General features: G+C 30.3%; 3 protein-coding genes across 5 annotated transcripts; 2 read left to right on the top strand and 1 right to left on the bottom strand.

Annotated features, from left to right (window-relative positions):
* The first annotated feature begins 5257 nt into the window (after positions 1-5257).
* Positions 5258-7635, top strand: LOC124841392 (two-component response regulator ARR14-like). The gene is made up of 4 exons (XM_047317656.2): positions 5258-5382; positions 6763-6905; positions 6991-7146; positions 7212-7635. Exons 2-4 carry the CDS (start codon positions 6779-6781, stop codon positions 7484-7486), a joined length of 558 nt encoding a protein of 185 aa, XP_047173612.2. The 5' UTR covers positions 5258-5382; positions 6763-6778; the 3' UTR covers positions 7487-7635.
* A 2894-nt stretch (positions 7636-10529) lies between these two features.
* LOC124841393 (Nucleotide excision repair, TFIIH, subunit TTDA) lies at positions 10530-11823 on the top strand. 3 transcript variants are annotated; one of them, XM_047317657.2, is made up of 3 exons: positions 10530-10650; positions 11054-11104; positions 11441-11823. In XM_047317657.2, the coding sequence occupies exons 2-3, from the start codon at positions 11070-11072 to the stop codon at positions 11616-11618; spliced, it is 213 nt and encodes a 70-aa protein (XP_047173613.1). In that variant the 5' UTR covers positions 10530-10650; positions 11054-11069; the 3' UTR covers positions 11619-11823. The 3 variants fall into 3 exon arrangements, with proteins under 3 accessions (XP_047173613.1, XP_047173614.1, XP_087959142.1); XM_047317658.2 differs by having other exon boundaries at positions 10591-10650; positions 11042-11104; XM_088103016.1 differs by having other exon boundaries at positions 10638-10736.
* A 1721-nt stretch (positions 11824-13544) lies between these two features.
* Positions 13545-18559, bottom strand: GATB (GLU-ADT subunit B). The gene is made up of 8 exons (XM_047317653.2): positions 17741-18559; positions 17057-17266; positions 16300-16440; positions 15975-16178; positions 15326-15523; positions 14659-14727; positions 14211-14327; positions 13545-14125 (listed from the first exon to the last, which is right to left on the bottom strand). Exons 1-8 carry the CDS (start codon positions 18365-18367, stop codon positions 14045-14047), a joined length of 1647 nt encoding a protein of 548 aa, XP_047173609.2. The 5' UTR covers positions 18368-18559; the 3' UTR covers positions 13545-14044.
* Between the last annotated feature and the right edge of the window lie 1311 nt (positions 18560-19870).

Raw genomic sequence — 19870 nt, 5'->3', positions numbered from 1 at the left:
TCAGGGAGGTCAGTAGAAGAAATTTCGGCCATCACTTTACACTGTTGAGAAAGCAACTGAAAGAAAGAAATATATATAAGGTATGTTTTGTTAACTAACAATGGGTGGGTAATTTCAAATCCTCTCTAAATTGATAAAGATTTTGACAAAAGTAAACTGTCTAAGGTAATATTTCACACAACACATTAAATAAATATGATTTAATGTGATTTAGGGTTTTATATGTATTTAGGGTTTTTATTTAATGTGATTTTCATTATATAAAATTAAATTAACTAAATAAATTACTCATTGCTATCGTATTAAATCTATGTTTTACATAAAATAGAAACAATTATTTCTTTTTATTTACATGGAAATAACATAAATGATAGACAATAACTATTTTTTAATATAGATGAAAATCTCTCCCTCTTAGGTTTTTTTTCTGTTTTATTCGTACATACTTATTTGTAAGAAAATATTTAAGATTTGTAAATTAAAAAACTACATTTGGATTGAAGTTAAAAAAATATTATTAAAAGTATCAATTTACAAAACATTTTCCAACCTTAATGTTCTGATTTTGTTTTTTTAACACCATACAATTTTAACATATATAGAAAAGTTGGTTCTGATATTAATGGAATAAGTATTAGATTCTGTTATGTAAAATATTTGTTTTGGAAATATATATATATATATATATATATATATATATATATATATATATATATATATATATATATATAATTTTAGTCTTTGGTTTCATACTCTATCTTTTTTTTTTCTTTTCTGACACACTTTTTCTTCTTATTTTTAATTGTTTGAATTATTTTATATTTATAAAATTCACTCATAAAGTATTTTCTTTCCCTACGCTTTAATATATAAAAATTACATTTTATCCTTATATTACACATTTTAAATAATAATATAATGTTATTTAATAACTAATGATAATTAAACAAATATTATTTAGATTTAGTATTAAATATAAAAAGATTGAAATGGATAAAAGAATATTAAATATAGTAAATAAATTTTATTTTCGTCTCTTTTATTTTCTTACTCATGCAAATGTACGTATATACAAAGTCTCCATGAAGTAGGTTAGGATAGTTAGAACTTTTATTATCTCTGAAACTTGTCACATAACCCTTGCATTCGTGCCACCGTCTTCGGTGGAGCTCGACAGCGGCACTCATACCAGTCCGCTGGGTGATAAATGCGGGGCGGCGGCGATCGAGTGGTAGAAGAGGAGAATCGGGGTACCTCCGATCGACAAGGTTAGAAATTTCATGTAGTTAACAGCATACATAATAAATTATACCAAAATCCATTGATATATATAATTTTGCTCATGTTTGTTTACCGTTTTATGTTCCTATTTGTTGGTGTTTTGGATTTTGGTGCATTCGGTTTGTCGCTGGAAAGGAATGCGAGGTCTCGATTTCTAGGTGCAATGTTGTCTAGGTCCGGCAAAGAGCTGGTGTTTCTGGTTTGAATGAAGAACGTTGGATTACGATTCCTGCTTGTCTAAATCTTATTTAGTATTTTTAGTTGTGGTAGAATGATGTAATATGCTTTATTCTTTTAATTTGATTTAGTTGGAGCTCATAGATTTATTATCCAATAGTGGAAAAGAAAGATGATAAAGGGGAGAAAAGAGAAGAGAGAAGAAGCCCGAGAAAAATAGGCCAAGAAAGATAGAAAGTTTATTGAATTGTTGAAAGAGATACAAAAATATATAGGAAAAGAAACTAAAACAGAATAATAGAAACTAAACAGAATAGCATAAGCTACAAACCTAACTGTAAACCAACCAGTGCAAGTCAGTGAGATCGAAGGATATAATAAATCAACACATTCGAGCGGTTCAGGTCAGTGATACTGAACGATGCATTGAGTCAAAGCGATCGTCACAATACAAGAGCGATTGTCACATTACAAGAACGATCGTCACAACAGTATAATCGAACGGTGTAATAATCAATACAACTGAGCGGTTCAGGTCAGTGATACCGAACGATGCATTGAATCAATACAAGAGCGATCGACACAATACAAGAGCGATCAGTACAATAGTGTAACCGATTGGTATAACTGTTATCAGGAGCTGTGACATTTGTCAACCATTTGGGTTTCTGAAATTTGCTGAGTCTTTTTAATTACCCAAGGTGTAGGGATAGAAAATCAAATCGTTGCGTTTCAGCTCTAAGTGTGAATTGAAAAGGAAATAACTAAAGAAATTATATAAAAAAACGAAGAATTCAAAGAATGATTCCAAATTTCAGGTAAAAGAAGAACAAAGATTATACATATTCACCCAAAAAGTATGTTTCGAGACGAAAAAAGAAATCTTAAAACAATTCTTATTTTGATTAATTATTTTAGCTGAAAAAGTCTTGGTAATTGAAAAATGAAATCAGAATTTCTTAGTCTTTGTAACTATTTCTTTCTTTTATATGTAGGTGATGAAATTCTCATGAATGCAATTATTTATACCGCTTCTGTAATTGCTATTGAATTGGTCGTAGGGTGTCAACACCCAATTTCGTGTGGGTAAATAAATAAATAAATAAAATGAATAAGAGAATAATAATGGTAAGTAAAGAAAGAAAGAAGAAAATAATAAAATAAATTTCCTTAAAAAAAATAATACAACACTAAAAAATATTTTTAGATAAAGGAACGTTTAATATGGTAATAATTTGAATCAATATTATGTCAATAATCATAAGCAATAATTAAAAATAATATATTTTGACAATAGTTAGAATCAATGTTTTGAATATTATTTGATTTGTTTTTCTTGTAACCAAGATTATTTTTTTTCCTATTTTATTAATTGTCAATTAATTCACAATTAAGATCAGATTACCATAATAATATTACAATGTGTGACATTTGTCTACCCTATCATAAAAAAAAGGACGAAAAAAAATATCACAAGACCAGATTACCATAATAATATCACAATTAAAGCCAGATTACACATTTGTCAACACCCAATTAATTCTTTTAATTTGATTTAGTTTGAGCTGTGACATTTGTCTACGATTTGCATTTGCTAAAATTTGCTGGGTCTTTTTAATTACCCGGATATTTGATTTTTGCTGTTTCAACCTTGGATCAGTTTAGGAGGGGATTTGGATTTTGCTAAACCATGCTATATGTATTTATTTCTTTCAATTGCTTTCTCCATTCCCAGTCTAAAGTGATAGTGGGGAGTGATGGCCGGAATTTCTTCTTCAATTGACATCCCCGATGGATTTCCATCCAATCTTAATATCCTTCTGACCTTGGAGTTCTGGAATTCATCGAGAAAACATGCAACGAGGATTCTCATCAAGGTTAGATATATACAATATTTTATTCGTAATTATTATTTAAGAGAGATATTTGTTTTCTTATTCTTTTGAGTTGTGTGCAGTTATGATATGCTCTGAATCTTCCGGAGCTGTCGATGTTTTACTGAGAAAAGAAATAGACATTCATTTGATTATCATGGAGCTTCATATGCCAATGATGGATGGCTATGAATTCCTGCAATTTCTCAATAAAGAAGGGATTGATGTTGCTCTCATAAGTAAGTAAGTAGTCTTTTACATTTTTACTTAAGTTTTCAACTTTTGACTGTTTAACAATCTATGTCTGAGAAAGAGGAAGGATACTCGGCTTTGCATAACGAAGGCTTTTGAACTTGGAGCTTGCTATTATTGGGTTGAATGTTCTTCTGATAGAGAAGCCGAACAGACTAGTATGATCAACTGAAATATTCATAGTTAGTATTAAGAAGCCAAACAGCTACAGCTACTACTCAATAAAGAAACTGAATAATATAAAATTATTATGGCTATTAAAATAGATCATTTCCTTTTTTTAATTCATTGCAATCCTTAGTGTGAATTCTTATTTATAAAAATATATCTTTATTTAAGTAATAAAGACAACTAATTTTACAAAAAAAAAAAACATGAAGTTTTTTTAATAATCTCTTTATTTAGGCTGCCATAGGTTAGTTTATTTAATTTATAGATTGAAGAGTGGAAATATTTTTCTATACAGTACATGTTTTAATGGACATTTATAAAAAAATGTATAATTATTTACTAATAAAGACACTGGTAATTTTTAAATAAAAAATATTATTTTTTTGGCTGATGATTTTACAGATAAAATTCACAGTATTTATGATTAATATTTAAATAATTTTATATATTTGTAATGCATTGGGTGATAATTGAAATTCTTTAAACAAATAAGAAAATTAAAATATCACATATCAACATATCAATTGATGATTTGTATTTCGTTAATTTTAGCCCATAATTTCACTAAATTAATTAATTAATTCATAACTTCTTAACTTTAAGCATTCCGTCTCAATCCCAACTATGTCTTCTTAACTTCTTAACTTTATTTGAAAATTTTTGCATTTTAGAACCAATGTATATTTTTCATATTATCCTTAGTGTAACTTTAATTTAGGATAAGTAAACCAAACATTATTTTCTTCCTGCATTTTCAAAACTTTAATTTTATCCTTTTAATATTAAAAATCAACTGGTTTTTGAAAGCTAATTAAAAATTATATGAATTTTGAAAATAGTTGAAATCTTAATTGATTTTCGAAATCAATTAAAAAAAAAAATTCTTAACCAACTTTTAAAATTTCTTATTTTTTTCATTTTAATTTATTTTTTTGTTTTTAAAGTAATAATAATAACAACAAAAATAATAATAATAATAATAATAATAATAATAATAATATATTATTATTATTATATTAATAATAATAATATTATTAAATAAAGTAATTTTAAGAAAAATCTTAACTAAATTTCAAAAATTGGTTAAAAAGTTTTTTTAACTTAGTTTGGAAATTCAAGGAATTTTTTTAATTGACTTTAAGAAACGGGTTAAGAAATTTCTTAACCAACTTTATTAAGATTTTTTTTAATTTTAATTTATTTGTTGATTTTTATACTAATGATAATAATAATAATTATTATAATAATAATAATAATAATAATATTTTAATATATATCAAATTAAGATGTTAACTGTATATCTAAACATTTTTTTTTAATTTTAACTAAAAATAATATATGTTTATTTAATTTAATATTTTTATATAATTTAATATACATTAATATTTTAATTTATAGAATATGTTAACTTAGGCCCAGTCCACAAAGCCTCATGAAGTCCTCTGGGACAGAGAACATATATTATCTATGCATGTATCTCCTTCTCACATAACCCTAACATTTCTGAAGCGTGAACCGTGCCACCGTCGGTGGAGCTCGACAGCAGCACACGTATCAGTTCCCGGGTGAGACAGGCGAGGCGGCGGCGATCAAGTGTAGAAGAAGAGAACCGGGTACCTCCAACGAGGTTAGTGTTCATTTTAACTACTTGAGAATTAGATGGATCTTTATGTCATACTTGCCTTCACTGAGTTTACCAAATACAATGGAAATCGAAATTTCATGTAGTTAAGATCACCATGATTTCATGGCATCTTTAGAGTCTTTTTATTGATTGGCCATGTTATATAGGCTCGAGTCGCGATTTGAATTGTCCAGAGAATTTCTTATCTATGAGATGAATTGAATAAGGTCCTAAATAATGAGAGATATGTGAAAAACATATCCGATTAAGCTATTCTTAATCTTAAAAAGAATGGACGTAGAAATCTATATCTAAACATAGTATCTAATTTAGATACGCTCAAAAGAACCATTTTCATAATGAGAATGTACATAACCCTATTTTGGTTGAGTTCGGTATAGAATGAACTTAGAACAACTTAAAACCCTCTTATTGAGACACTCACAGAGTAATTGAGACAAATTCTTGATGCCTTTATTATATATATACACTTATAACGCATCCAAATATTGTGTCAATGCCACAAAAAAGAAAGAAAAGATGGAAGGTACATTGACAAGATCAAAATTTAAATGCATGCATATATATATAAATATAATACTTATGTCATTGCCTCGTTTTTAATGATTTTTAAATATCCTAAACTAACTAAATTTGAGAGGTCTCTTGTTTTTTGTTACGAAGACAGTGGTTCGTTTCTTTAATTTATACAATGAAGAGTTAAACGATTCTTCAATTAGTAGATTTTTGTAATTGTTTCTAATATATTTTTAAGTTAAAGTTAGAGGTGGATATCTATACCTTTAAAATTTTGGACCTTTTATTGTAAATATAAAATGTACAAGTTTTAAATAGATATTTTATTACTAATTTTTAATATTTAATTTTGTAAATTTATTATTTTAATTTTAAAACTATTCATATTTTATATTTTTATCCAATTAGTTGAGAATTTGTTAATGTGTGATGATGTGATCTCTTAGATGCTTTTAATGTGTAAATGGAATACGCATTTTAGTTTATAACATGAATCCAACAAAGCTTGTATTATTAATTAAAATATTATTATATATTAAGTATATATAAAAAATAATATTAATTGTTATATATTATAAATAATTATTTAATATTATAATTAATATGTATTATTTATTGTTAGTTTTAATAATAAATAAATAAAATATTATTGACTCATTATAAAATTATTCTTAATTGATTATATACAAAAAGGAGTTTTAAAAGCATTAATTCTATATATTTATTTGATGGGTTGGGTGAAATCTTTTTAATTATCCATATATTTGATTTTTGCTGTTTGGATTTTGTTATACCATGCCGTATGTATTTATTTCTTTTCCTTGCTTTCTCCATTCCTGATATAAGGTGATAGTGGAGAGTGATGGCCGGAAGTTCTTCTTCAATTGACATGCCTGAATTTCCATCAAATTTTAATGTTCTTGCCATTGATACTGACCTTAGAGTTCTTGAATTCATCGACAAATCATGCAACGATAATTCTCATAAAGGTTAGATATATACAATATTTTATTCGTTATCATTCTTTAAGAGAAATATTTGTGTTTTTTTCTTATGCTTTTGAGTTTTGTACAGTTAAGATATGCTCTGAATCTTCAAGTGCGGTCGACTTTTTGTTGGAAAAAGAAATAGACTTTCATTTGATTATCATGGAACTCCATATGCCAATGATGGATGGCTATGAATTTCTGCATTTTCTCGATAAAGAAGTAATTGATGTTCCTTTCATCAGTAAGTAACTAATCTTTTACCTTTTTACTTAAGTTTTCAATTTTTGACTGTTTAACCATCTGCAGTGATGTCTGAGGATCGTACTCCACTTTCCCAAGAGAAGGCTTTTAAGCTTGGAGCTTGTGATTATTGGGTTAAACCCATATTTGAGTATGGGTTTTTGTTCGAGAATAAGCATTTGTGGTCACCTATGTTCCGACATCATTTCCACTGCAGGCGCATAAGGAAAAATATTGATAGCTTGGAAGATGATGAAATAAGTGAGACAAGTTATAGTTCTGAATTCTCTTCTGATGGAGAAGTCGAAGCCGATGATGATAGTCCCCATAAGAAAGAATAGCCTAGTCAAGTCAAAAAGCTGTCACAGCTGTGAAGAATATAAAATTACTATTACTATTAAAATAGTTCATTTCCTTCATTAATTCATTGCTATTCTTAGTGTGAATAGTTTCTTTAATTTATAGAACGAAGAGTTAAAATATTTTTCTACCGTACATGTTTTAATGGAGATTTAAATCAATAATTCAAATTATTATATTCTCAATAATGTAGTCCTTATTCTTTTTGTGAATTTGATACATACGAAGAGCATGGATCATAATATATTAAACATGAGTTCAAATAGACTGACCAATAATTTTGAGTTTCATTAATCACTTTATAAAATAATGTGAATATAGTCAAGAACAAAAAATAAGTGTTTGTCAGTCAAATGTTGAAAAGTACATAAGCAACATTTCCTACTAATAATATTTTACATACTAGTATTAAGTTTGTTTCCTAATATGTAATTTGTTCCTTCTCCTTGGTTGACTAAATTGTTGTGTGGATTTCTGAATTGGTTGTGGTGGTCCATGTGATGCTGGAAAGGATTGGTGAGTTGGTTGTGATGACTATGATGATAGAGAAGATTGGAGAGTTAGTTGTTGTGGTTGTGATGGTAACGAGGATTAGAGAGTTGGTGGCAGTGATGGTAGAGATGGTTGTGGTGACTTTGTTGGTAATGGGAATTAAGGAGTTGATGTTGTTGGTGGCTGTGATGGTAGAGGGGATTGGGGAGTTGGTTGTGATGGTAATGGAGAGTGGGGATTAGTTGGTGTTGTTGGTGGTTGTGATGATAGAGGGGATTAGAGAGTTGGTTGTGGTGATTGTGATGGTAATGGAGATTGAAGAGATGGTGTTGGTTTTATTACCTGAGGATATAAGGGGTAATTATTTTTGTTGTGTCCAATTATATGATAGATGCTACATTTTTTTTCTATGGCCACCTTTAGTTATTTAGGTCTCATTTCTTCTTAGCTACGCTAACTTTCCATTTTTTTTATGTGAAATAATTCTTTTAACAATCAATCAATCTCACATTCATTTAAGTTACACGTATATCACTAGGGGTGGACAAACTGCATCACAGTTCACTGCACTATGGAAGTTTATAGTTAACTATAAACCAGTTTGGGAACACTACACTGAACTAAAATATGGTTTAGAGTAACTGCAGTTCAGTTCAATAAACTGTTTTTTAATTCACAGTTTAGTTAACTATTTATTGTGCACTTCAGTGAATAAACATTGTTCCAAATGGCACTACTCCAGACCATTTTTGTCCCCATATTAGAGCATTTAATACAAAGAAAATGGCAGAAAATATTCTAGGGAACATGATTGCAGTTTTGAGGGCAATAGTGAGTTTCAAGCTCCCTTCATAATACAAAGAAAATGGCAGAAACTATTCCATAAGTATACTGCACTTAAAATTAGTTGAGACATAATATACTAACTGATTTCAAGCTCCCTTCATGCTAAAACATACAGTGGAGTACAAATCTTGAAATTCACTAATTGATTTCATAGGAACCTGCAGATGAAAACATGACACAAAATCTCGTATAACTTGTTGAGCACCTTCGGAAGCAATGTTCGAATGGAAAAGGTGTTCCGATTGGAAATCTGGCATTCGCGACAATGCTGAACCTGGTATCGAACACGGTGTTTTCGGAGGATTGGTAGATTCGGAGTTCGAGAGTGCAGGGGAATTTAAGGAGCTGGTGTGGAGGATCATGGAGGACGCATGGAGGGTTAACCTCTTAGACTACTTTCCTTTGCTGAAGCCATTTGATTTGCAGGGTGTCAAGGGATATGTGGCGCTTTCATACGTCAGGTTGTATGATATTTTCGACCGCATGATTCGGAAACGTGTCACGAAGGGAGATTTCTTGGATGTGTTGGCAGGAAGGAAGAGGGCAGCGATGACGGCAAAAAATCTTTGACCGTGAAAGAAAACAAATCTAATGGAGAAAGACATACAGTTCACATAGTTAACCCCAGTTAACTACACTAAAATTATTAAAGTTCAGTTTGTTTAACTTGAACTATAAAAAAAGTTAATTGGTTTTTAGTAAAAACCACTTCAGTTTTATTAAGTATAATACAGTAAACTGTAGTTTAGTTCAGATTAGTAAATTATGCCCAGCCTTATATACCCCAAATGTATACATCATTTACTAATAACTGAGGACACTTAGCCATAAAAAATTTAAACAGTATCATTGAAAATGACCAAATTAAATAAAATTTATTTGAAACTATTTTGAATAAAAAAAATCAATAATCACTTTAAACAAAACTTACATAAATATGGATCAAAATATATATTAAACTAAATAACATAAGAAGAGTTTGGTAGCGTTTTGTGTTTGTATATTGTTAGTTATAATCAAAGTGTGTGCAATTATATAGAAATTAACTATTTCCAGCATAGGTTGGAAAATTGTATTGAAATAAAAAGGTAAGGTTAAAAATAAGAATTAAATGTACGTAGAGTAGGTGTCCAAATATATATAAAAGAAAACAGTGTAAATATTAAAAATTATATTTCACATTGGTCAGACGGTAATATCTTAATATTAATCGATAAAATTCTAGTTAATTTAAAACATGAAATAATAGCGATTTATAATAATAAAAATTTAAGTGTGTGTATATATATATATATTAAAAAAAGGTTCTTGTTGACATTAATTGAAAAATTGTTATCTCCACAGTACTTGTATTTTACTTATGTTGACAAATATGTAATTAAAGTCAAATTAAAAAGAATAGGTAAAAGTATATGAATTTGAATATGTGAAAATTTTCAAACTTTTACTTTTTAGGTGAAATTTAAACTTATCTATTTTTTAAGTAATGTAATTTCTTTCATGAAAATTTTAAATTTTAATTCCTCTTAAAATTATTTATCTAGATAACCTAATTTATTGTAAACCAATTGTATTACTCTCTTAAAGATAAATTCCAGAAATATTATTCTAAAAAAAATGGAGTGATGCAAAGAAATATGTGGAGTGCAAAATGAAACTCCTATTTGTCACGTGGGCCTGGAAGGCCCGATAGCTTGCGTGGTTTTCTTCTCTGAAATTCCCTTTCACGTAAAACCTACCACAATTTTCGCCATTGCAGATTGGAGCTTTAGCTGTTGTGCCAACTCTATAGACAATTATAATTGAGGTAGCGAAGTTCGTGCGATGATGTCAAGCTTTTGCATCCTTTTTCCATTTTTTTTCTCGATAAGATCACATCGTTTCATTCCTAATGTTAAGTTACTCAGTTCAATTCATTTAATTCTTTTTTATTTCATCTTAGCAAGATTAGATTAATTTGTGATCATAATAGTTCATTGGACTTGTGATGTATGGAGGAAAGAATAATTAATGTTCGATTTGACAACCATGAATTTTGTTGTAAGAAAATCACAGGGTGCAGTTTATGGCTTGTTTGGATAAGTATGTTTTAAGAGAAGCTTTGTAAAGCATTTTTAGCTCTGTATCAAATAAGCTAGTTATTATTTACTATCTACAATGATGACGAATGTTATGGTGTCTGTTGTAACTTGTCTTAGTTTTCTTTCCAGGAAGGTTATATACACCATGGTCAATGCCACCAAAGGAGTCTTCATTTCCTGGTATCACCTCTTGGAAAGTTGTATGATTATGACTGTTGTTAGCCAAATATTCAAATGATTATTTTTACAACTAGCTATTGTTGGAACTTCTACATACTAAAACTATAAGGACTGTTTTTTCCTTCTTACATGGGTAAAAAACCTCTTGCCATAAGTTTTGGTTTATTAATGTTAACAACAGTCATAATTGTGTATTTCTCTTTTCCACATGAAAACAACCAGTCACTAATGGGATATCAAATTACCATAGTTGGAGTCAACATGGTTTACTTTTAATTAATTTTTGCTTTCACTTCTGTAATCTGCATCAATGATTGGCTAAATTGTCTTGTGCAGTGACATTCCCATGGCACAATATATCATCAATATGAATGCTTCATTTCCTGCATCTGATAAGTTCATAATACATGTCTTGGATAGCACCCACATGTTTGTCCAACCTCATGTTGAGGGAATGATACGGAGTCAAATCGCCAAGTTTAGAGAGGACAACACATATGTCAAACCTAATTGATTATGCATAGCTTTTATGGCCTTCTCAATTTCTATCTCCCAGCAACGGTTGCAGTGCTATGTAAGAGCATTTAGTACGCAGGGAAAAACGATATGTAATAAGTATAATTTTCCCTTTCTAAAAGTAATTCTGTTGTTCCCTCTCCCACAACTCCATTTTCCAAACTAGATTAGATTTACCAGTTTTATATGCCGTTTGTTTTTCACTTTCTGAAAATTACCTTCTTTTAGTGGCTTGTTTACAGAAATAGGGATTTTACTTAACACATTTTCCCAAATGCTAAACAGTATTTTAAGGACTAAATTCGAACTTTGCATATTAGCATGATATAAAACCATCTATTTCTTTTATAAATTGATATTAAGTTACATTTAACTTCAAGAGAAAATAGATAGGAAATACTATAACATGCATTGATTTTTTTGACTTATTTACTTTCTTCTCCTATTAATGATTGTTGAAAACTTTATGCAAAGTGCCATTTGGAATAAAAAACAGACAAATCAGTTTTGTTTATTCAAATTAGTTATGTGGAAGTAAATACAAATGGCTAAAGAAGCTGGTTAGTGGTTATATCAGAGTATGTTTAAAATATTGCTAAGAAATAAAATAATATTTGTTTTCAGTTGTTCACCAATCTGAGGGAGAATTTTACTCCATATTGTGTTGTTTTGCTGTTACTTTCTAGTAGATTTTCAGTTTTTAAAATTATGTGGAGTTTCTTGGGGCTGTTATGAAATGTGGTCAGTAATGTAGTGACCTATTTTTGGGACACGGTTAATTCTTTTAAATGATTAGAGGAACACATTTTTCTCTACAACGCTGTATCGCCCCTTTGACATTTATCTGTGGTATTGGAAATTAAAAACCAGTGAAACGTGTGACTCAAAACACAACTACTGAGACCTCATTGCAACTGTTGGATTTTTCTTATGGAGAATTTCTTGCGATTAAAAAATATTGGATAGTTGTTGAATCTTGGATTCAAGAACCATTACCAGATGTTGATAGATGCACGAAAAACAGAATTTCAGAAAAGAAAATCCAGAGACTTGAAAGCAACAGATTATCTTTTCCTGGCTATTGTTTGTCTAATTTTGGAAACCATTCCTTGCAAATATACTTAAGAGGATATTTGGGATTCAATGAAGAAAAATGTCAAGGTTTTGCTAGAGTCAAGCGCGCAACTTTAAACCTTGAGAGATTTTGAAGTTTTACCGATGAAAGATGTAAATTAAACATCCATAGCTTATAAATTGTTTAATCCTTGCATAAAAATGTTGTCATTGGCAGGGATATTCTCTTTGATAAACAGAACACTTGGTATTGGAGTTGCTAGCAACCTATCCAAGTATTACTAGATGAAAATGATGAGAAAGAATACACTACATTCGTTTGTGCATTTGAAAGAATTTCTCCAACAATCACATGCAACATACGATAGTGTTATCAAGGAAGAAAAATGGTGAAAAGCAATGGATAATGAAATTGATGTCATTGAAAGAAATGACACATGTCAACTATGTGATATTCCTAAAGCTCACAACACCATTTATGTAAAATGGGTGTTTAAGATAAAGTTAAAAGAAAACAGTGAAGTTGACATTTACAAGGCACGGTTGGTGATTAAAGGATAAAAGTAACAACATGAAATCAGCTACATTTAAGTTTTTCCCATAGTTGCAATGCATGACACGATAAGATCAATGGTTGCTTTAGCAGCTATAAATGCTTGGCCTATTTACCAATTAGATATTAAAGCAACATTTTTTTCATATAAATTAAAGACGTTTTGTACATGCTAAAATAATCTCCACGAGCATTAACGTTAACACCATTTACAGAGTTTTCTTTCTTCATAACACAGTCTAACCAAACATACGAACCTGTTTTGCCTTGGGACACACATCTATGGATGTTACAGTATAACAGACATGAAACCAAATACATTTATGCTCTTGATATTGTTTTGACAAGGGAATAATACCAAAATATACTTGTTACATGCCAAATACATGAGATATGCAAAGAGACTTTTAAGCCATAAATTTATTGGAAATGTAAATATAAATCACGTGCTTTTGGAAATATTGTACCTATAAAGCACACCATATAATGCTTGTGTTTGCTGCCGAAGAAATAGATAGGATGGAGCACTTCTATCTCAACAGTTGAAGCAGAAATCCTATACCACTTTTAGAACTCAAAATATACACTGTTTATTTCAAAAATCAGCTGAAATATGTATTCAATGGAACCAATTAGTTTGGCAAGAAATGAGCACACAAGAACGTCTTATCATCACTTGTCATTTCCAATTTGTCTATTGGCTGCATAACAGTTTTATCAAGGATCACCACTTAACAAGTTGGAAATAATGCTAAGCACAGAAGAGTAATGAGTGTAGATATAACAATCTATTATCATCAGCTCTTAGAATTCAATTTTTCCAGGAGGATCCTGTTTAGGAGACCTGGATTTGCCTTGCCTTTAGATAATTTCATTACCTGCATTTGGACAAGCAAAAGTTAGTGAGCTATGAAAAGGAAAAAAAGAAACATGAAAAATCTTTCCACTCCTACATGGTCATACCTGGCCGGCAAAAAAACCTTGTAGTTTAGTTTTGCCTCCTTGATATTGTTCCACTTGTTTTGGATTCTCAGCAATCACTTTCTCCACCATTTTTTCAATTTCATTGGGATCTACTATCTGTCATTTCCAAATGCAAAAGCCGGTTACAATATTTTCGTTCTTTCTCAGCATCAACAACCAATGTCAAAGATGCAGCCTCAGAGCAGAGGTTTCCCATGGAATGCTCAGAACAATTCAAGTTTTTCTTTTGAAATAAAAAAATTAAAACTCAATAAACTCCCAAACGCCACAAAATCTAAACCCAGTATAGTTGCTAAATTTGTATTTGAACTCATAAGCTAGCAACTTTGTGCTTCAGTATCAAAGCATTTATGTTGACTCTTGTTGAATTCTGTCAAAAATACAATACACAGTAAAAACTTCAGTAATGGTTAATTTTACAACTTACCTGAACCAAGTCCTTTTTTTCTATGAGGTCCTTAACAGTTCCACCTTTAGCTAATAGCTCAAATAATACCTGCAAACAAATGAACACAATGAAAAAAATACAGAATGCAACATAAGCCCAAATTTAAATAATTCAGCCACAACTGCTCAATTGTCTTTCCTTGTTTTCCACTTCATTGAGATAGTCTTATTCAAAGTCAAACCAGACATGTAGAAATAAGTAGAAAAGGAAGGAACCGCGGCAAGATCAAAGGGAAACATATACTGAAAACTGTATCATAACTATATTTCAAACTTGATGGTAACAAAATGAGTGTGATAAATCAAAGATCCAAGTTTCCTAATTACCATATTTACATGGCACCATTATACATTGGCATAATAATAGGACATGTTTTGTACATGAACAAAATATTAAAGTTCAGTGATGATTAAGGCTCTAATGATTAAAGCCCAAATTTAGAGATCAACATATTTATAAACGAATTCCCACACTTGGTTTGGTCCATAGTTAGAATACACTAACATGACTGACTTTCACCCGTAGTAAAGCATATGAACAAATCAGTGCAAAAACTATAAAGTAGAGCAACTTAATGTTTTAAAATTGTGTGAGAATCAGGGATGCTTAGGGTACTGCACCCTCATTAGTACCAAAGCAAACATACCTCCTTCCCAATCTTGCCACTAATGGTTCCACCTTTGATGGAAGCTATCAACTCAGACAACTCTTCAGGTGTAAGCTTTATTTCATTTATGGTTAACTTTTCATTTTTCATGAAAGCAGCAATATCACTCATTATCCAATTGGCGACTAGCTTTGGATCAGCACCTTTTGCAAGAGTTGCATCAAAAAATTCTGCAATCTAATACATCAATTCAGAAGAAAAAAACCATATTAGACCATTTGTGGTAATAACTGGCATCTACTATTTAGCTTCTAACGTGTAATGTACTTGATTGAGGGGGCATTTTATTAGACCATATAGGACCATTTTATTTAGTAGCAATGGCAGTTTTATATTCTTCATAGTCTCTTTGTAGTTTACAGTAGTTGCAGTATTTTAGCTTCTTTACATTAACTAACATTATTTTCCTATTTATATCTACATAACATTATCACTTTTAGATTTTTTTTCTTGGGTATTGTCAAATCTTAAGTACATTTCCTAACAATAATTATACAATACTGGGATGAAGGACATCTAGTAGATAGTTTACTTATTATTTCTTTCAAACATTTATATCTAAATCTTTAGTACATTGTTTTATTAAATTCGCCTATTTTCAGTCAGTACATAACCACAGAGAACTCACATTTTTATCATTAGCCAGGAAAAGAACATCTTGCATGCTTAAGCCCATCTGCTCATATCTTCTCCGCTTAATTTCTGGGAGCTCTGGTAAAGATTCTATTATATCATCAACATATTCCTGAGAAAGAATTACTGCTGGAAGGTCTGGTTCTGGAAAATATCGATAATCGGCAAGCCCTTCCTTTTTCCTCATTGTAATTGTTCTCTAAACAGAAAAACAAGTTACTTAAGAATCCTAGTCTGAAGAGAGAAAAATGAAAACACAATCTTGCACTTGCTACACTACACTATAAACAAAAAATATAAGAACACATTGTAGCACTAGCCTGAGAGCCTTCTTCCCATAACCGAGTTTCTTGTACTATCTGATCTTCCTGGCCTTGACTATGAAGTTCCACCTGCCTTGAAATTTCAAAATCAATTGCTCTACTCACTGAAGAAAATGAGTTCAAATTTTTTATTTCAACCTGCCAGTAACAATTGACCATATTAGCTGCTAATCTGTAATATATAGTGTGTTCATACTGCACTGCAACAAAACATAATAGACTTGGTGGCACTTCATTCCTGTAAGGCAGTGAAAAGTCACTTTTTTAATAGAAATTTGCAATATGACAATACTCAATTTTCTCATCCACAAGAGAACTGCTTGAAGCAATTACTTTTTATTTCATTCTTTGAGGTTAATTTATAGAAACCCAAAATTCTGTGCAACTAATTGTTTTCTTAGAGAACAGAAAACCACATTGATAATTTCGGATTATAATCTACTAGCCAAGAATTGACACACAAAAACTCATTCTGAGTTTTTGTTGAAAATAATATTTTCCATGTCTGGTAGTACAAGATTATCTGTAAACTATATTCTTAATATCTTCCATTCTTATGATTGCAGGTAGAAAACTCAACTTGAACGAAGATTCACTGGTAACAATGACTAATCACAGTAGGGATGACATTGACGAGCATAAACAAACTCCATGAGATTTTAACACGCTTCCTAACAATTTCACAAAGTTCCAATTCCAGAAGTCCAATAATTGGTGTGTAAAACACCTTTAATTATTTATATAGAAGAAATACCTTAGTCCCAAACTTTGATTGCCCGATAGGTCGTATTGATACATTTACATCACAACGAAGAGAACCTTCTTGCATATTGCCATTGCTCACTCCCAAATACCTCACCAACCTCTGTAGTTCTGCAGCATATTCTGCTGCTTCAATACCATTTCTCATATCAGGCTCAGAAACTATCTCAAGCAAAGGTACCCCTGCCCTATTAAGATCAACCTGTCATGAAACACCACTAACTTTAACATGCTTGTATCATAGATAAAAACTTGTTGGGTCTTTGGTATTCACGTCAATGAATGGAACTGACCAATAAATGTGTTCCAAAATAAGAATTATTCATCAAACAAATGTGTGAAAACTGATCCAGTACAAAGATTTGCTCAAATAAACATAAATGCACTATTGAACAAATGCAGTCTGTCAATGGTACACAATGAAGGGTACATTAAACTTGGATATAAAACAAATAATAAAAGCATATTAAGGTTATGTTTGAATAAACTTCTCAACAAATGTTTGCAAGAGAAGAAAATAAGAAGTAATATAGCTTAAATTTTTTCTTATGTTAAAATTGATTTATAAAAAGGTTATTATAGAAATACTCTCGTTTGTTTCATCACAAGTTGATTTCAAACAGAAGCTAAATAAGATTGCAACTTGCAAACTGAAGTAATGGTAAAGAAGCAAAACCTGTGAGTAATTTCCATTCTCTGCGTGTAGGAGCTTTCCTGCATCCTCTTCCATGTGAACCCTTGTAATGCCAAACCTCTTGCGGCCCCCGCCAAACTCAACTGGAATATCCACATCAAGAAAACCAGCTGATGCTATTGGCACATCAAACTGAGAAATCTGGTACCCTTTTGGAAGGTCAGGGTAGAAATACTGCTTCCTATCAAACTTGGAGTTGAAAGCCAAGTTGCAGTTAAGAGCATGGCCCAATTTGACAGCAAACTCAATGACCTTGGAGTTCAAAACAGGTAAAGCACCCGGCAAGCCCATGCAAATGGGGCAAATGCTGCTGTTGGGTGGAGAACCGTAATGGTAAGGGCAACCACAAAAGGCTTTGGTCTGAGTGGAGAGCTGAACATGTGTTTCAATGCCAATGATAGCTTCATAGTTTTTTGGTATTTTGTCAAGCTTTTTGGACTGGGTGCTGCTTGTTGAAACCTTTGTCTGAGGTTGCCGCTGTTGGGTGTCCGTTTGAGATTGTGTGGCTTTCGTCGTCAAATGATAAACCCCATTTCTTTGTCTGAGTAACGTTGTTGGATAAAGCAGAAAAGGGTGAACTTGAAAGCTTCTGAATATTGCAGAAGCCATTTTGGGAGTTATTAGAAAAGATGACGTAACAAAATAACCTTAGAAATCAAAATTCGCAGACCCAATTGTTGTCCTGTTCTCAACAACGAAGAAATTTTGTGCCCAAAATTTGCATTTTCTTTTTCCAACTTGCTGCGTTCTTGGCCAACGATGACTGAGGAAGACAACAATGGTGATAACCCACTGACAGCCTTAAACCCTTAAACGAGTCGTTTAGAATTAAAGAGTTGATGTAAAAAAAAAGTAAATACTAAAAATAACAAATTTTAAGGAAAAAAAATAGAATACAAGTATTTTGTAATTAAGTATAACCATCCAAAATTAAAATATAAAATAAGATATAAATTTTTCAAAACAATTTTTTAATAAATGCTTATGTTTCAAGTTTATATAATTAATTTTTTTAACTTGCTTCCTACTTATAATGAAGGCTTTTTTTCTAATTAAAATTCATAGTTAATAAATATTTATGAATATATAATTCCTATTGCATTTACAATATGTAACTTAACTTATTATATAAGATGATTTTAAATGTTTATTAAAATTTGCACATGTATATTGAAAGAAATATAATATTAAAAATGTTATTAATAATACAATTATTACTATAGACTAACATACAATTTTCATAATCATTTTATCATGTAAAACTCTCAAATTTTCATCCTTTTTTCTAAAAGAATCTTTAAATTAACCAGTTAAAAATCGTCTTGAATACCATTTCACCAAAAAATATCAATCAAAATAATATATCTGACCAAAATTGAAAAATATTAATTTTGTCATCTTCGAAAGCTTAACTTCACACATTACAATTTTAAAAATTGCATCAAAGAAGAAAAACTATTCCATCTATTAGTCTAAAAGTGAGTCAGAACTTATGCCCATCGCTAATTCAAATCATGTGGTACACTTGGAACTTTTATCATGAAATATTTCAAAATATTCATAAGTTACCTGAAACTTTGGTTAACAGATTATTAAATAGTTGTCGTAAATCTCAGTCACGTTAACAAGAAACATAACACATGAATTTGAAGAATTTCTTACACCATCATAAAAAATTATTAAATAGTTGTGACGTTAGATGTTATAGCACTTAATATAAGTTATAAGTTACATTAAACCAATAAAAAAAAATAATATTAGATTATTATGTCATTGGTCTTATACTTCTACGACATCCAATGACTCTACAATCTAATAACGCATGAATTCTGAAAGTGAAAACACCTTCACCAAATAACTCAAATGTTTGAAATAAAAGGGAAAACATTAAATTGAAATATTTGATTTTTTTACAGAAGTTTTCGTCGTTTAACTTCTCCAAAATCCAAGGTATATTACAAGTTCATATTGATTCATGAGAAAAGCACAGTACATTTTATCTTCTTATTTCTTTCTTCTATAAATATTATGGAGACTAAACAAAGTCCAAAACTAAGAAGATAATTGCATAATCTGAAGCTATGTAATATATAATCAATGGCGTATGGATCA

Source organism: Vigna umbellata, chromosome 1, assembly GCF_029865625.1.
Source record: "Vigna umbellata cultivar VRB3 chromosome 1, Vumbellata_1.0, whole genome shotgun sequence".
Taxonomy (NCBI): Eukaryota; Viridiplantae; Streptophyta; class Magnoliopsida; order Fabales; family Fabaceae; genus Vigna; species Vigna umbellata.
This window is presented reverse-complemented; position numbering and strand designations above follow the sequence as displayed.

Bases quoted from the DNA above. Each gene is read 5' to 3' on its own strand.
- LOC124841392 (XM_047317656.2), top strand. From the start codon at position 6,779: ATGGCCGGAAGTTCTTCTTCAATTGACATGCCTGAATTTCCATCAAAT. The intron at 6,906-6,990 runs GTTAGATATATA...AGTTTTGTACAG, and splicing joins CAACGATAATTCTCATAAAG to TTAAGATATGCTCTGAATCT. The intron at 7,147-7,211 runs GTAAGTAACTAA...AACCATCTGCAG, and splicing joins AATTGATGTTCCTTTCATCA to TGATGTCTGAGGATCGTACT.
- LOC124841393 (XM_088103016.1), top strand. The intron at 11,105-11,440 runs GTATCACCTCTT...TGTCTTGTGCAG, and splicing joins AAAGGAGTCTTCATTTCCTG to TGACATTCCCATGGCACAAT.
- GATB (XM_047317653.2), bottom strand. From the start codon at position 18,367: ATGGCTTCTGCAATATTCAGAAGCTTTCAAGTTCACCCTTTTCTGCTT. The intron at 15,524-15,974 runs GTGAGTTCTCTG...TTGATGTATTAG, and splicing joins TCCTGGCTAATGATAAAAAT to ATTGCAGAATTTTTTGATGC. The intron at 14,728-15,325 runs GTATGTTTGCTT...ATTTGTTTGCAG, and splicing joins GTGGCAAGATTGGGAAGGAG to GTATTATTTGAGCTATTAGC.